The following is an 18,472-nucleotide window of genomic DNA, read 5'->3' as shown; positions in this document are numbered from 1 at the left end:
CAAATGTTAATTTCCCCAGACATATTACAAGTATATACACAAAGATTTCAGGAGGGCTCTTGCTGTGATGGGGGCATCCATCATTCAAGGCCACATATAACAGCGCACTGAGGGAGTGGCCCAAATGTATTCTTTTTCTTCTTTTGCCTTTCTCCTCTTCTTATTTCTACTTCTTTCTCTTTTTTCTTTCCTTCTTCTACCAAAATACAAGTAAAATACAACTTTTTAATGACAACCTCATTGTCTGAAACTCTGGAAAGTTCATAATCCTGAACTTATTTTCTCAAAAAAAAAAAAATAATAATGCATGGATTGCTGATTGTTTCCTGGCTTTTTTGAGGTGAATCTTGGCTTTTTATCCCATATTCTATCTTCTTTAATGAAACTATCCTCAAGAATTATAGATGGAGCTAGAAATGCACTGCCAACATGTCTAGGATTTTCTTTGCAGGGAGATAGAAAGGGTTATAAATGAAAAAAATCTGACTGTGGCCAAAACTGGTTCATGATAACATTAATCTATTTATTAATTCAACAGTACGTGCATGCATGCTCCGTCGCCACCGCCACTGCCAAATCGCCTCAGTTGTGTCTGACTCTGTGCGACCACGTAGACGGCAGCCCAATAGGCTCCACTGTCCCTGGGATTCTCCAGGCAAGAACACTGGAGTGGGATGCCATTTCCTTCTCCAATGCATGAAAGTGAAAAGTGAAAGTGAAGTCGCTCAGTCGTATCCGACTCTTCCTGACCCCATGGACTGCAGCCTACCAGGCGCCTCTGCCCATGGGATTTTCCAGGCAAGAGTACTGGAGTGGGGTGCCATTGCCTTCTCTGTATGCATGCTCAGTCGTGTCCAACTCTTTGTGACTCTATGGACTGTAGCCCACAAGACTCCTCTGTCCGTGGGATTCTCCAGACAAGAATACTGGAGTGGGTTGCCATTTCCTCCCCTAGGGATCTTCCCAACCCAGGGATCGAACCCGAGTCTTCTGCACTGGCAGGCAGATTCTTTACCACTGAGCCACCTGGGAAGCTCATTAACTCAACAAATGTGTGTTAAATACCTGATATGTGCCAGGTGTTGTGTTGGACTTTGGAGATACAAAATCAACTAAAATGCAGTGTTTGCCCTCAAGGAACTTTTGGTCATCAGTATATGTATATGTCGATTACCAACTGTGGCTTAGGGTGAGAAAACCTTTGAAATTACTGCATTCTGAATCTATTTAATGAGAAAATTAGTATTTAAGTCTAGTTGTCACAGAAACAAGTGACAAGCCTTGCAAAACAAAGCCAGGGGGGTCACTTGCAAACCGAAAGACACACTCAACATAAAGGCAGCTCCTGGACTGGGGAGGAGCCTAGTGGCCTTTGGTCTGCCCACTCCTGGATTCTGGGTGGCACCATTAGCAGTTTTCAGTAAACATCTTTTTATTTCAAGAGGCATTTTTGTTGTTTTTCACACACTAAGACATATCCAACTGTGACCGCATGGACTCCAGCACGTCAGGCTTCCCTGTCCTTCACTCTCTCCCAGTTTGCTCAAACTCATGTCCATTGAGACGGTGATACCATCCAACCATCTCATCCTTTGCTGCCCCCTTCTCCTTTTGCCCTCAGTCTTTCCTAGCATCAGGGTCTTTTCCAGAGTCAGCTCTTTCCATCAGGTGGCCAAAGTATTGGAGCTTCAACTTTAACATCAGTCCTTCCAATGAATGTTCAGGGTTGATTTCCTTTAGCATTGACTAGTTTGATCTCCTTGCTGTCCAAGGGACTCTCAAGAGTCTTATCCAGCACCACTTTTCGAAAGCATCAATTCTTCAGCACTGAGCCTTCTTTGTGGTCCAATTCTCACATCTGTACATGACAACTGGAAAAACCATAGGTTTGACTATCCCAACCTTTATCCCAACCTTTTGACTATCTCACTTCAGCAAAGTGTTGTCTCTGCTCTTTAATATGCTGTCTAGGTTTGTCATTGCTTTTCTTCCAATAAACAAGCATCTTTTTATTGCATGGCTGCAGTCACCATCCACAGTGATTTTGGAGCCCAAGCAAATACAGGTAACTGTACTGGGATATAACCAAGTTCTTGTGTTGCATGAAGTAGATCGCCACTAGCTTCTAATACTTCATACATTCAAGACAACAGCCCTAGTTGAGTTTCTTTAAATCACTTTGTTTATGTAACCATCAGCATTGTCCACAGGAGGCCACTTCCCATCTGACCAGTGAGACGCCAGCCAGGATAGCCGACCCACATTAAAGCTGCCTGTACAGTGCGGTGTGTCTTCTAAAGATGGCAGACGGTTTGTGAATGGTTTCTGCTGGCTGAAGGACAGATCAGGGCTGGGTAGAACATGTCAACACATCTCAAGGCTTAATTAACATACCAAATAACGTAGCCACATAAACAAAACGGCTGCGATAAGGAGGAATAATAAGCAAAGTCATTCTATATACCTTCCTTGGTCAAGGAAAACAACTTGTTTAATGTTTCCAAAAATGCGCTCTACTTTTTTTTAAATTTATTTTCGACTGTGCTGGGTCTTCGATGCTGCACACGGGCTTTCTCTAGTTGCAGTTCGCAGGGGCTACTCCCTAGTCGCGGTGCACAGACTTCTCATTGTGCAGAGCTTGGTGCAGAGCTTGGGCTCTAGGGCTCTAGCACAGGCTTCATTAGTCATGGCTCGTGGGCTCCAGAGCTCAGACTCAGTAGTTGAGGTGCATGGGCTTAATTGCCCCACAGCATGTGGGATCCTCCCAGACCAGTTATCTAACCTGTGTCCCCTGTATTGACAGGTGGATTCTTGACCACCAGAGATGTCCTATGCCCTCCTTTTATTATTTTTTAAAAAATCATCAAATGGGAATGGCTTTGGATTTCAGGAAATGTATACGTGAGTTCCTCAAATCCTTCAATCAACCACGACTTTCAGATGTGGTTTTTTAAAATCAAAAGAGAAATGATTTTAATGTTAACAAAAGCTCATCCTAAGGATTCAGTCATTTGCAGATTTTCTGGTTGTTCTTTCCTATTAAGGTTTCAGCTGGTAGAGAAAATAGAATTTTATTACCTTAAAGAGTCAGTTGTAGTTTTATGTTTGGAGTAATAAACTTCAGTGGTTACCTGATGGTTTCCTTTTTAAACTTCCTGAACAATAAGCTGGTGAACAAATTACTTTGTAGATTTCTATGAATACATGTAACAGAACTTGCATAAACTAGGCAAGGCAGCGGGGTAAGAAAAGAGAACAGGATTTGAAGTCCAAAAGGTCTGTATTTGACCCTCCCTCTCTGAGTAAGAGAGTGATGTTGGGCAAATTACTCCCCAAGATCTAAGTTACCTTGTCTGTAAAATTAGGATACTAGCATCCATATCAAAAATGTTGCTGTTTAATTAAATTAGATAGTATTTGAAAACTGCCCATTATGACTGACACATAGCAGGAATTCATGGAAGCCCATTTCCTTGTGGCATGTAAACGTGTATCTGGCTCCAATTCGCAAGTGTACTCACTGAGCCAACAAACTTTCTGAGAGTGCCTCCTTTCACTAGATTCTGCAGCCACCACAGTGAATTAAAAGCAGTGCTTGTCTTCAAGGACCCTTATGGTCAAGAATTCTATTTGACCCTTCAGATCAGCTGAGCAAGCAAGAAAGTATGGAACGTGCAGTGTTAGAGCAAAGAAGCAGCAACTTGCTAAGGCATAAATAGAATCAATAGAATGTTCTGCATATCTGGAGCAGGCACAAATTATGTGTGTAAATAAATGTACAAATAAACAGATAATATAATTCCTAACAGCCATTGCTTCATAGCAAACAATGGAGTTCGCAGAGCAGAGATAAAAAGAGGCATTTGATCGGGGACAACTTGACCTTTAAAACTGTTCAAGCAAGTGACCAATCTGTCAAAAAATGAAAATATGTCATGTTTATTAAGCTAATAAGAGGGAGAAAAAGCAGTAGGAATTAAGACTATCTCCTAAGCTATAAGTCATTTAATTCTTTTGGACACATTACCCTAAAGGCATCTTATAAGACTCTTGTTAACAAACTTTTATTTTAACTAATGACTATGTCTCAGTTGATGGAATGGCATTTCTCTCAAGAAATCCACTTTACAAAGGGAATGAAGCTGAATATTTTTCAACTAAGGAAGGCCGGTGTGGACCAACTAGTTAAAGAATATACTGTTGCTCTTTAAAAATTCAAATTCAGTTCAGCTCAATGAAAAATATTTATTGTTGGAGGTCAGGGGCTGGCTGAGACTACCAGGCAAATTTTCACCCTGAAAAGCTCACCTTCTAGTGAGGATCCAGACGTGTAACTAAGGCATTCAGCTCCCCAGGCCCTTGTCCCTCTTCTCCTTCCCTTTCTCTCTCCTTCCTTCCCTTTCTCTCCCCCTCCTCCTTCCCAGGATAAAAGAGGTCAGGTGGACCCCATACATTACCTGCTTATTTGCATAAATCTTTCTCTGTGGAAATGTTTATATGCATACATGTACAGAGCCTCAAGATGATGCCAAAAACTTTTGTGTGTATATAAGTATTTGTATCTGTATATACATTTTTTTTTCTAGAAATGGGACAACATTGTTGTGTTAACATTGGTTTCTTGACTTAGCTTGCTCTCATATGATTCAGGAATTAGTCTTTGTGTGTGAGTGTGTGTGCCTGGAGAAAGAAATGGCAACCCACTCCAGTATTCTTGCCTGAAAAATTCCACGGACAGAGGAGCCTGGCGATGTGTGTGTGTATTGCTGTTGTTCAGTCGCTAAGTCGTGTCTGACTCTTTTGTGATTCTTGGACTGTAGCCCTCGGGGCTCCTTTGTCCATGGAATTTCCCAGGCAAGAATTCCAGAGCAGGTTGCAATTTCCTTCTGCAGGGGATCTTCCTGACTCAGGGATCAATCCTGCGTCTCCTACGTTGGCAGGTGGGTTCTTTACCACTGAGCCACCAGGGAAGCCCGTGTCTGGGTATACATATGTGTCCTGTGTGTATGTGTGTTCACAGAAATGTGGTGCAACATTAAAAGTTCGGGAGTCTGGATATGTGGGATAGGGGAGTTCTTTGTACTAATCTGAAATTTTTCTGTAAATTTGACATTTTTTTGAAGTATATCGTTCTTCTAGACCTTTAAAAACAAGTGACTCAACACCCTTCGCAGCCCCTCTCCTGCCTTCTTTCCCACCCGTTAGCCCACCCTTGACACCTAGTTAGACCTCACTACCTCAGTGGGGTTCCATTGATAACATGGGTTAACACCGGCATCTTCCCAGGAGGTGCTGAAATACAACTGAAAGATACCAACAGGCAGGCCTTTCCACAGACAATGAGGTCAGCATCTCTGAGACTTGGCATCAGACATGTCTTTCTAAAGTGCAAGAGGCCGCCACACTCAGACAGAAGCTCCAGATCCCATGCGACTGTGTTCCTCCAAGCTTTGTTCATCAAGCCCATCTTCTCCTTCCTGGGAGCACCCTGGCCGCCCTGTGCATCTTAGCGAGATGCCCTCACTTGTCGGGACCCGACTCAGAGTCCCCTTCTGAGTGCCTCCTCCGGCCCATCCATCACCCACCCCAGAGAGAGCCCCGCTCATGTCCTGCTGTCCAGGGCCCCCACACTCCGTGATTCTAAACCTCAAGCTCCGTTTCCCTGGTGTGTTTCCTCTGTCTCCCAACCGACTGTGGATCCTTTGGGGGAGAAGTCTGGATACCTTTGCTCTTGTTGTCAGCATGGGCCTAACACAGAGTAAGATTCCAAGAAATGCTTACTGATTCAAAGCAAACAAGGCTATACTTGCTGGACTGAAGTTATGACAGACAGCTGGGGGGCACTTGGGGGAGCTCTGTGCATGGCGTGGGGCTCACATCAAGAGCTGGGCTTGTATCCTGACCGGGGCAGTGAGTGAGGACCAGCCTGCAGGGGATGAGGAGGAAGTGGAGGTGAGGACGCCAGTCACCCCGCCAGGCGAGAGCACAGCAGAGCTGGGGAGATGCACCCAGGAAGGAGCAGCATCAGATAAGGAGGGCAGGGCAGGGCATCCCAGGGCCTCACAAGCCCAGCTTAACAATGGTGATGAATGAGTGGACTCCTTTTTATTATTTTCTCCTTAAATTTCTTAGTTGGCGTCATGAAATTTGATTAGAACTATTAACCCTCTCCTCCCGAAAAGTGCATACACATTTGCTCACTTTTGCCTGACATTTCAGAACATTCACAGATTCTCTGAAATGGCTTTAGTGACTCCCCACCCAAATGATACCCCAGATGTTAAGAAAAGGGACGAAATTTAAGTTTAGGAGTGACATGCTCTCCACTTCCCCCATCCTTGCACCACACTGCAGCCAGAATGATCTTTTAAAACTGCAAAGTAGAGTTTATACAGCCCTGCTTAAAACCCTTCAGGGCCACCCATTATTTTTCTTTCTTTCTTTCTTTTGGTTTTTTTTTTTTTTTTTTTTGGCCTTTAATTTTTTGAACTTTTTATTTTCTGTTGGGGTATAGCCAAATGACAGTGTTGTGATAATTTCACATTGAAGGGACTCAGCCATACATATACATGTATCCATTCTCCCCCAAACTCCCCTCCCATCCAGGCTGGCACATAACATTGTGTTCCATGTGCTATACTGTAGGTCCTTGTTGGTTATCCATTTAAAATATAGCAGTGTGTACATGACCATACCAAACTCCCTAACTATCCCTCTCCACACCAACCTCGCCCCCCGCACCAGCGACCACGTTTGTTTTCTAAGTCTGCTGCCCCTTACTTTCTATACAAAAGAATCCTTGACATGCCACTCCCTTTTGCACCAGCTTCTTCCAGCCACCTCTCCCTGAATTTTTGCCATCTTGACTAAAATTATTCATCCCAGTTGTTTTTGGTGATTAACTTGAGTGTCATTTACTGCCTATTAAATCTCAAAGAACTGCCTGACTTAAAAGAAAGCTCTTAATAAATATTTGAAGAAAATATGGAAAAGACTGGGTGCCAGCTGGATCAATATGAGCTCAGTCTTAAAGATGGGCATGTTTTAAAGTCCACAGCAATTCAATGATTTTCCTGACCTGGGTCATAGAGCCAAGTATGGCAGCAACACCAGGACTAAAACCCACAATCTTTTGATTCCCGCCCTCTGCTTATACCACATTAAGTCCATGCACATGTCTCAGCTGAAATTTGCTGCTGTGGCATCTTCATCTCCCTTCATCTCCCAAAAGCATTCTAACCTGTTAACTGCTACTTATGCCAGTAACGCTTGTTACCGGTTTTAGGAGCACAACCCTGGAAATTCTGGAGGCAGACTATCTTCCTGTTTAAGACGCTAGTAAAGTTGTTCAGTGCTGTTGACTCTTAAACTCCAAGCGAGACGGCCCCCCCCAGCTCCTACACAGTGAACTCATAGACCATATAGTTTATTGATGTGTTTCCAGTAATAAACTTTACACCTGTGTCTCGTGGGAAGCACATGCCATTCAGGTTAAATGTAGAAGATTTTTTCTTTGGTGTTTTTCTCCTTCGTATGGATTCAGACACTTGAAGCTTATTGCATAGAAACTGACCTGGCAGTGACCTGACCTTTAGAAAGAATGGTGGAAAAGTGGCTACAATAGACCTGTATGCACCTGGGGAGACAGAATACGTAGAAGTGAACATTAACCCATCTGGGTCCAATGTCGTTGGCCCAAAATGATTATGGTAAATTGAAGAAAACATCAAACAAACAGAATAAAAAAAATTCCGGAGGGAAATTCAGAGTGGTACACTTGGAGAGAAAAAGTAGATTTTGCCAGTACAGGGCCAAGAGAAAAACTGGTTGTATTTCAGCAGAGTGGGGCCTTGGGAGCAGAACAGAAAGTAAGTTTAAACAGGGCTGGGCCTTTCAGATTGCCCTGGAAAGAACTGGGCCTGATTCAGGACCAGGATACACACAGAGGCGTGGCAGCCAAGGTGTCCAGGAGCAGAGCTACATAAAATTCATTTCACTTCCTTACTTGATGATTAATTAAAAAACAGTTAATGAGAGCGATCATTCTGAGCAGTGGAATTCAGCCATGAAAGAGTTTAATGACCCTGAGGCTGGGGCAGCAGTGTCTGTTCTGCAGAAATTTCTCCTAAATTTTATAGAGGCTGAACAGAGCTTTCCAGCTCCAGGGTAGCTGGGATAAGGTAGAGGAGAGCTTTGGAAGGCAGAAAGGAGGAAGCAAATATTAAAGTTTGTTTGCGGAAGGAGATAAAAAGAAGGAAGCCTGCATTTATGGGTTGAATGTCTGCATCCTGCCCCCAGTTTCACATGTTGAAGCCCTAAGCCCCAGTGCCATGGTTTTGGAGCTGGAGCCATGGGTGGTACAGTCAGACATTTGTGCCTGTAGGTTCCACAGTCATGGATTCAACCAAACATGGATCAAAAATATTAGGGGAAAAAAAAAATTCCAGCAAGTTCCAAAAAGCAAAACTTGAGTTTGCCGTACACCATCAACACACCAACACCATTTTTATATAATATAAATATAGCATTTATGTTAGATTAGATATTAAAAGTAATCTAGAGATGATTTAAAGTATTCAGGAATATGCAAATACAATGCCATTTTATTTAAAGGACTTGAGCTGATTTTGGTATAGGAGGGGGGCGGTGCTACGGTCAATCCTCCATGGATTTTGAGTTAGTCATTGCTCAGTTGCTCAGTCGTGTCCAGCTCTTTGTGACCCCATGGACTGTAGCCCGCCAGGCTCCTCTGTCCATGGGATTCTCCAGCCAAGAATGCTGGAGTGGGTTGCCGTTTCCTCCTCCAGGGGATCTTCCCGACCTGAGTATCTTCTGTCTCCTGCATTGCTAAGTGTATGCTTTACCACTAGTGCCACCTGCAAAGCCCGTGGATACTGAGGGATGACAGTGATTAGTCTTCGATGAGGTCATGAGGGTGGGGCCTTCATAATGGGATTAGTGCCTTTAGAAGCACAGACCAGAGAGCTGGATCTGTCTCTCTCTCCCGTGTATGCACTTGGCAAGAAATTGTACCTGCAGGCCAGGAGGAGAACTCTCACCAGGAACAAAATCAGCCAGCACTTTGATCTTAGATCGGCAGCCTCTAAACCTGTGAGGGTAGATTTCTGTTCTTTAAGACACACAATTATGGTAATCTGCTCTAGCAGCCTAAGCTAAGACAACTGCCAATATGGGGACTCGGAAAAGCCATTTTGCTGGAATGACTGGGTCAGTGACTGTGGATGGAGGCAGTTCACACTGGCGGGCAGACCAACTGTGAAAGTCTCTTCCCAGCTCCAGAGTTAGTGATGTCGTAGTGGCAGCTTGCCGTCAGCCAAAGTGGGTGTGTTTACACCATGGGAACAGGCAAACACTGCAAACCAGGGCTCCCCCCAGGAGAGCCGCTGGTGTAACCTTTACCAGCACATCCTTGGATCAGTTAGATGAAAGTTTCATGGGGACCTCGGTCCCTGGGGTTCTCACATTCATGGTACACCTTAACATTTGTCGCTGCTATTGTTTCTGCTCTAATTCCTAATACACAGTGGCACTCTGCAATTATCTCTTATTATCCATCCAGAATGATTCAGCATTTGTAGACTCTCCTGGCAAACCAACCATCACTTAAAACGTTGTTTCTATGGGGAAATATTTCCAAGTTGCAAGCTACTGACTTCGAAATAAACTTTTGGAAAAGAACCCATCAGTGAGCTGGGGCCTTTTTCAATTCTGGATCCTCCTGGGAAAGTTAGAGAACAAAACGAGTCACATCTATTTTAAAAATACAGGTTGCAAAACTTATCCTAAGTGAAACGGCAAAAGGAATAGAACTTGGAGGAGAAAAAGATGAGAAACAATTTAATAAGAGGGCTGACGCCAGCTGTTTGTTGTTGTTTTTGTTTTTGTTTTTCCTGCTGTTAACATCAGGGATTTGGTTGGACAGAGGGAAGAAAACCTTTGTGGTATTTTTCTGGGGTATATGGATGTGGATTTTATTTTAAATATTTTCAGACATACTTTCCACCTTCAAGGGTAGTTTACATATGATCTGTTTCAAGGACCAAGAAATGGTTAAAACAGAATTACTTGTCTACTTCAAGATCCCCATAACCTTTATGAACCTAAGTCTACAGATGGCATAATGTGTTTCAAATTTTTGAGAAGCATAATTCATTAAATGTTTCACAAGAATCTTGGAATATTAGAATAACTAGATACCAAATTTATCATTTTTTTCCATCCAAAAACACGAGTATCAGAAATTAAACTGTCTCATATCAGTATATCTCATATCAGGACTGGAAAAGGTCAATTTTCATTCCAATACCTAAGAAAGGCAATCCCAAAGAATGCTCAAACTAGTGCATAATTGCATTCATCTCGCACACTAGTAAAGTAATGCTCAAAATTCTCCAAGCCAGCCTTCAGCAATATGTGAGCCGTGAACTTCCAGATGCTCAAGCTGGCTTTAGAAAAGGCAGAGGAACCAGAGATCAAATTGCCAACATCCACTGGATCATCGAAAAAGCAAGAGAGTTCCAGAAAAACACCTATTTCTGCTTTCTTGACTACGCCAAAGCCTTCGACTGTGTTGATCACAATAAACTGTGGAAAATTCTGAAAGAGATGGGAATACCAGACCACCTGACCTGCCTCTTGAGAAACCTGTATGCAGGTCAGGAAGCAACAATTAGAACTGAACATGGCCCAAAAAAAATAAGAACTGAACATGAAACAACAGACTGGTTTCAAATAGGAAAAGGAGTACATCAAGGCTGTATATTGTCACCCTGCTTATTTAACTTATATGCAGAGTACATCATGAGCAACGCAGGGCTGGAAGAAGCACAAGCTGAAATCAAGATTGCCGGGAGAAATATCAATAACCTCAGATATGCAGATGACACCACCCTTATGGCAGAAAGTGAAGAGGAACTAAAAACCCTCTTGATGAAAGTGAAAGAGAAGAGTGGAAAAGTTGGCTTAAAGCTCAATATTCAGAAAACTAAGATCATGGCATCTGGTTCCGTCACCTCATGGGAAATAGATGGGGAGACGGTGGAAACAGTGTCAGACTTTATTTTTGGGAGCTCCAAAATCACTGCAGATGGTGATTGCAGCCATGAAATTAAAAGATGCTTACTCCTTAGAAGGAAAGTTATGACCAACCTAGATAGCATATTAAAAAACAGAGACATTTACTTTGCCAACAAAGGTCCATCTGGTCAAGGCGATGGTTTTTCCAGTGGTCATGTATGGATGTGAGAGTTGGACTGTGAAGAAAGCTGAGTGCTGAAAAATTGATGCTTTTGAACTGTGGTGTTGGAGAAGACTCTTGAGAGTCCCTTGGACTGCAAGGAGATCCAACCAGTCCATCCTAAAGGAGATCAGTCCTGGGTGTTCATTGGAAGGACTGATGCTGAAGCTGAAACTCCAGTACTTTGGCCACCTCATGTGAAGATTTGACTCATTGGAAAAGACCCTGATGCTGGGAGGGATTGGGGGCAGGAGGAGAAGGGGATGACAGAGGATGAGATGGCTGGATGGCATCACCAACTCGATGGGCATGAGTTTGGGTAAACTCCGGGAGTTGGTGATGGACAGGGAGGCCTGGCGTGCTGCGATTCATGGGGTCGCAGAGTCGGACACGACTGAGCAACTGAACTGAACTGAACTGATATCAGTATAAACCTTTAAATCAAGCGTTCTAAATCAACGCTTATCAATTGTTTAATGGGGGAAAAGATGTGATTTGGGGCTTGTGAAGTTGATGTTATTTTAGTCCTTCATTCAGAAGGGATGGGCGTATTATTTTCCTAAATGAAATCACAGTACCCTGACTTGCCATTTCCTTAAAACAATCTGAAACAATGAAATGAGAGCTGTAAATCTGCCACTTGGAACTCTGAATGGTTCTTAGCACCCCCCAGTTGCTCCAACAGTCATGGTTTCAGAGCAGCTCTTGTAAGCATGGCGTATCCCTTCTTCCAAAACAGATGTGAACTCATAAAGCTTCCTAACGATGACTCCAAAATAAAACAGAAAGTATTCTCGGTGGCATATTTTTGGTTTGTTTATCCAAAATCCCTATCTTGCCCCATCCCCCTTCATGATCTGCCTTAAAATCATCGTCGCCAGTTTAGCTGAGAAGTCTTGTAAGTTCTCACTACCCCCCACCCCCAGGCACATCATCCTTTCAGCTCTGGCTCCGAGGACCTCAGCTCTGTATCCCTGAGCATTGCCTCTTATCCATGCTGATTCTCACATCCCTCCGAGTCAGACTTTCCAAGCTAAATTCTGGGGCTGAGCACCAGCAGTTTCACCGGCTCCCGGGCCTGCTGAGGAATGTGTTGGAGACCCAGTGCTGCCCACTCTCTGGGAAGAAAATACTTGGGGAGAGTCTGGCATGGAGGAGCTTAGATTCTTGCCAGCGATGCGCTGCACCGTGATTCAGGCACCTGAGGTATGGGTGGCTTTACCCGCCTCCTCAGCCTCTGAACGCCTCCCCCACCACCAGGCCCAGGTGCTTTGCTCCTCGATCTTGAGTTTCACAAGTCTGATAACGTTTATCTCTTCCTGTGCATCAGCCTGGTCCACTCAGCTCTGGCCTGTTCCAGCCCTCTGGCCTTAAGCTCTAGCCCTCCTCCTTCCCTCTCCTCTCCTGTGTGGCCCAGCCAGACCTGTCCTTAGGTGCTGGCCCCTGCATCTTCTGGTAGAACCTTTCTGCTGGCAAAATAGCCCCCTGGGTGCCTTTGTTCCAGGCAGCCTGCCTGTCCTCCCCGAAGGCTCCCCTCCTTCACCAGATGCTGGGCCCTGTCACATTAGCGGGTCCTAGGAATGTGCATCTGTTCAACTTGGATCTGAACGACTGGGGGTTAGGAACACCTCTGTCTCTCTCACTTTTTCTCTAACTCCCAGCCCGAAATGTAGGAAGCCTGGTGAGTCTTGGATTCCTAACCCTAATGAGTGTGATATTGTTAAAGAGAAAAAAAAAAAAAGCTAAGCTCATGTGAATTTCACCTGGGGCCCAAAGCTCCTGTTGCGGACTCTCTGACCCCCCAGGGTTCTTGCATGCTGCACCCTCAGCTAAAAAGGGGCTCATCTTCCTCTTCACCTTCACAAAGGTGAAGAGCCTCTGGCTCTTTCAAGTTCTTTTCACCCAAGAAGTCTTCCTGGAGCCCTGGAGACAAAGCTGGTAACCCTAGTGTTCCACATGCCTCCTATATCAGCCTGATCCTGTCTGAGCACACTGCCTTCTGGTGATGTCTCTTAGCCTAAATCCTCCTCTAGAGAGAGAGCACCTCGAGAGCAAGGGTTGTAACCTCAACGCCCGGCATGGTGCCAGGCACACGGCTGGGGCTCAGTAGGTACTTGCTAAGAGTAGAAAAGCCAGCGCTGGAGCCTCCAGGCAGTAAGAAGGAGTCCTTCTCACCTAGCCTGCCAAGTGGAGCCCCAGAACTCTCACCACACGGTATTCACAAGGGTCGACGTGTCTCCACTCCCCCCACTAGACAGAGGGCTCTTCAAGGGCGTCCATGCATTAGCCACATCTTTGCATCCAGCGAGGCATGCAGTGACCCACGTGGATCAAGTATGTGTTGATCCAGTGTTTCCCAGCAAAGACACCTCTTAGCATTTTGACCAGAAAAATTCTTGATTGTCTAAGACGGTCCCACATGCACAATTCACTCAGCAGGCTTCACCCCCACCCACCAAATGCCAATAGTACCCTCCGTACACACATACACACACACACCCGTGTGTACACACACACACGGACAGACCTTTGCAAAAAGCCCTTGCATGGCAGAGCCAGGAGAACAGGACTGCCCGAGCTTGTGGTTAACGGAGTTCTGCACCGCGGCTCAGGGGAGCAGGACAGGGCACCCCCTGCAGCAGTGCGTCTCCGGAGGAGGTGGGGGTCAGGTGTCATCTGTGGCCCTGAATCAGTTCAGTTCAGTCACTCAGTCGTGTCCAACTCTTTGTGAACCCATGGACTGCAGCACACCAGGCCTTCCTGTCCATCACCAACTCCAGAGTTTACTCAAACTCATGTCCATTGAGTCAGTGATGCCATTCAAACATCCTCCATCGTTCCCTTCTCCTCCTGCCTTCAACCTTTCCCAGCATCAGGGTCTTTACTAATGAGTCAGTTCTTCGCATCAAGTGGCCCTGAATAGACACTGGTAACTATTTAAGGTGAGGGCAGAGAAATAGAGAGCTTGCCGGGCAATCAGGCAAGAAAAGGGAAATTTACTAGAGGGAAAAGAGAGGGTGACTGGCCCTTAAGGAGAACTGGTGTCCTCCTTTTTTGACGGGGGTCCTTCTTGTATCCCACCAATGAAAAATTCTCTGAAGGGATGGACAATTTTTAGCCTGTAGTTGAGTCCTGTGGTCACGTAGTTGGAGATCTGGAATCTGGTGGTCTCGCAGCTTTGAGGAGATAAGCGCCAGTGAGAAAACAGAATGTCATTTGAGCAATTTGGTCAGTCTCAAGGATCCCTGTGATTTTATTCTTTGTTTGCAAGGTTAACATAATGAGCCATCTTATCAGTGAGACCCCATGTGGGCCCCATCAGCAACCTGTCTTTGTAAAATGACTGAATAACCTTATCAGACCCCTGTCTTATATTCCAGGCACTAGGCTAAGTGTCATCCATGGGTTCTTTAATCCTCCAACAATCTATGAGGCCCCAGTTTCCAGAGGAGGAAACTGAGCCTTAGAGTGTTTCAAGCCACTGACCAAGTTAATACAGCTGGGCAGTAGCAGAGCAAAGCTTCTCTCACAATCACTGTGTAATCACTGCAGCATGTAAACTCTGTACCAGGCTTCTTTCATAACCACAAACTTCCAGATTCCCAGAGGAAAGAATCCTTTTAAAATGGGTCCCCTCCTTTTAATTATAATGTAGAGCAGTTTCACAAAATACTTTCTGTATAGTGTTCCACCTACAATGCAGGAGACCCAGGCTCGATCCCTGGTTTGAGAAGATCCCCTGGAGAAAGAAATGCTTACCTACTCCAGTATTCTAGTCTTGGAAACCCCATGGACAGAGGAGCCCAGTGGGCTACAGTCCATGGGGTCACAAAAAGTCAGACAAGACTAAGCAACCAAACAAGTGTTCATTTAGTCGGATGTCAAGTCTTAACAAGAATTGCGGCTTCCACGGGCAAGGAAGTGTGGGAAATGCTTTTAAAGGGCACACTAGAGTGAGTGGTAAAACAGTGCCTGTGAAGACAAACAAGTCTTGCTAGCGGACCCTAACCTTTCACAGGGAGTTAGGAGGTGGTTTTAGAACATGGGGAAGTAAATACTCGGGAAAACTACAGCAGGAGCTTGTCTGCCAGGAAATGAGTAAAAACCAATTAGCATTGATTAGGCCACAGAAAAAAGCTGATGAAGGATGAGTGACCTTTCTTCTAATTTCTTAGTGATAATACTAATAGGTACTATTTATTATGTGCTGATTACTTCATCTTTTGTAATTCTGGCTGTTATGACCTCCCTTTCACATATAAAGGGCTCCCCTTGTGGCTCAGACAGTAAAGAATCTGCCTGCAATGCAGGAGACTCGGGTTTGAAGGGAATGGCTACCCACTCCAGTATTCTTGTCTGGAGAATTCCATGGACAGAGGAGCCTGGCGAGCTACAGCCCATGGGGTCGCAGAGTCGGACACAACTGAGCGACTAACACTTTCACATATAAAATACTGAGGCCTAGAGAAGCTGGCTAAATGACTTCTAAAGCCGTATAAGCAGTGAAAGGCAGCATCGGATTTGAACCCAGTTCCCTGTAATTTCAGATCTTGTGGTTTTGAATACGATACCCAAAGCCTCCCAGGGCATCATCACCAGGGGCTTTCCTGGGTGAACCTCCAAAGCAACTCCCATCTCTTCCCATGAGCGCCTTGAATTCGTGGTGCATGGGATACTGCTACAGGACGGGGGACCCCTTCTGGGGCCAGAGAGTGGGCTGTCGTCTAACACTCAGAAATGAACTGTCCGACGAGACGCACATACCGACAAGGCGGACTTTCCTGGGAAGGGGCACCTGGGCAGAGAGAAGCAGGGTCAGGGAACCCAGGAGGACCGCTCCGCCACGTGGCCTGCAGTCTCCGGTTTTATGGTCATGGGGTGAATGAACTCCCAGGTCGTCTCTTGCCAGTCATCTTGCTTGGTCCATATTTGTTCTGACTGAGGGTCCTTCCTGGCGGCGTGTGCGTCGCTCAGCCAAGGTGGATTCCAGCAAGAAGGACTCTGGGAGGCTGCTTGCCTCCTCCCTCTTTCACATCCCGCCCCCCCACCAAATCCGCCTGGTTAGTTTTCAGGGGTAAGCACGGTGTTCTGTATCGGGACCTCCTGTTGTGAGACAACTCAGGCAGGTGCGCCTGGCCGAGGTAGGTGGTTTTGGTCAACAGTTCCCTAACAATAAAGTAGTCAAAGTGTTAGTCGCTCAGTCGTATCTGACTCTGTGTGAACCCAAGGACTGTAGCCCGCCAGGCTCCTCTGTCCATGGGATTCTCCAGGCAAGAATACTGGAGTGGGTTGCCATTTCCTTCTCCAGGGGATCTTCCTGACCCAGTGATCGAACCCAGGTCTCACTTTATTCTCAGCATCGCTCTTCAACCTCAATTAGTTATTTAGTCTAAGTACTAAATGTGAAGTCTTTTTTGTTTTGTTTTTTTTTTCTGGTATGATTTACGTCCCTTAATTTTACTATTAGAGTTTTAAGGTGACAGATTGCTATACTCTGTTACATAGCATGTTCGTGTTGATGAAGTAGCATCCATCTATCTGCTTAGGCATTTTCCCGGTCTGATCGCCCTCCTGAGGTCGGTCCACCCTCCAGGAACGGCCGTGGTGGCCACGACAGAGCTCACCGTCTGCCCAGGTTAAGCTGCAGGCAGTGTCCCCATCCGACTCCTCATCTTGCCATTTCCTCTTTCCTTTTCGGCAGACGTGGGTGCGTTTTTTGAAGAGGGGATGTGGCTGCGGTATAACTTCCAAGCCCCCGGGATCGGGGCCCGGGAGTCGGGCGGCAGATCGGAGAACTCCCCGGACCCCCAGAACGGAGCCGCGGACCTGGCGGGCGAGGAGATCCGCTTCAGCTTCAGCACCACCAAGGCGCCCTGCATCCTCCTCTACGTCAGCTCCTTCACCACCGACTTCCTGGCGGCGCTCGTCAAACCCACCGGTAAGGGCGAGGATCCCTAGCCTTCTGCCGTTCAGTGTTGGCGGACAAGTGAGCTTGTGGCCCGGCTCTAGGAGACAGCTAAGCGGTTGTAAGGCACATACACACCAAACACCCAGGACCCGTTTCCTCTCTGAAAACAGGAGCTCTAAGACCCTTGAAGCTTTAAGATCTCTTTTTAACAAATGAAAATATTCAGGTGTGTCAAGGAGCACGTGTCTCTCATTTCCCAGGGAGATTGAACAGGTTATAGACATGGAGGCTGCCTCTCTGTGGTCTTGCTCTTTGGTGATGAAAGCTCTGTAGCCTCCCTGGACAGCTATTCCAGGGTCCTAGCATCCTAAATACCAAGATCTTTCTTCCATGGGATCTAATAATGATTCTTTTTTTTTTTTTTATCAGTTGGAGGCTAATTACTTTACAATATTGTAGTGGCTTTTGTCATACATTGACATGAATCAGCCATGGAATTACATGTATTCCCCATCCCGATCCCCCCTCCCACCTCCCTCTCCACCATTCTTATTAACCCAGTTCAGCTTGAAAGTGAAAGTCGCTCAGTCCTGTCTGACTCTTTGTGACCCCATGGACTATACAGTCCATGGAATTCTCCAGAATACTGGAGTGGATAGCCTTTCCCTTCTCCAGGGGAATCTTTCCAACCCAGGGATCGAACCCAGGTCTCCCACCTTGCAGGCATATTCTTTACCAGCTGAGCCACTAGGTTTGAAAGATAGGTGGGAAAAAAAATGTTCCTTAGGATTTTCCCTTTCAGACATTATTTCTGAAGAAATAAGCTAAAAATCAGACAAAGATTCAGCATGAAGATGTTCATCATAGTTTATAATGTTATTTATGATAGTAAGAATTGGTAAGGACCTTGTTCAATTTTAGTAAAATGGTGAGTCAAAGGGAGTCACTGTTTATGGGATACTATGTAGCCATTAAGAAAAATATTTGTGAAGAGTTAGTAAAGACATGGAAAAAATTTCATATGATGTTATGTCAAACCAAAAAAAAAAAAGGCATGAGAAAGCCTTGACTGTAGAATATCAGCCAAGCTCCTCTGTCCATGGAACTCTCCAGACAAGAATACTGGAATGGGTTGCCATGCCCTTCTCCAAAGGATCTTTCCTACCTAGGGATAAAACCCTGGTCTCGCATATTGCAGGCAGATTCTTAACCATCTGGGCCACCAGGGCAGCCCCAATATTGGTTTAACTCTGTAAAAAGATGGATAGAAAAAAAGACAATAATATGAGCACAAAGTATCTCTGTTG

The 18,472-nt window shown here is 45.3% G+C and overlaps 1 protein-coding gene across 1 annotated transcript in view; it reads left to right on the top strand.

The window, feature by feature from the left end:
- Window positions 1-18,472, top strand: part of CNTNAP2 (contactin associated protein 2) — a 2,220,467-nt gene that overhangs the window by 2,024,230 nt on the left and 177,765 nt on the right. The window contains exon 20 of the mRNA XM_070460949.1: window positions 16,959-17,195. Coding sequence (XP_070317050.1) covers window positions 16,959-17,195 — 237 coding nt within the window. The remainder of the gene's footprint in view (window positions 1-16,958; window positions 17,196-18,472) is intronic.

This window comes from Odocoileus virginianus, chromosome 1 (genome assembly GCF_023699985.2).
Source record: "Odocoileus virginianus isolate 20LAN1187 ecotype Illinois chromosome 1, Ovbor_1.2, whole genome shotgun sequence".
NCBI classification, from domain to species: domain Eukaryota; kingdom Metazoa; phylum Chordata; class Mammalia; order Artiodactyla; family Cervidae; genus Odocoileus; species Odocoileus virginianus.
The sequence above is the reverse complement of the archived record's forward strand: the minus strand, read 5'-3'. Positions and strand labels throughout refer to the sequence as shown.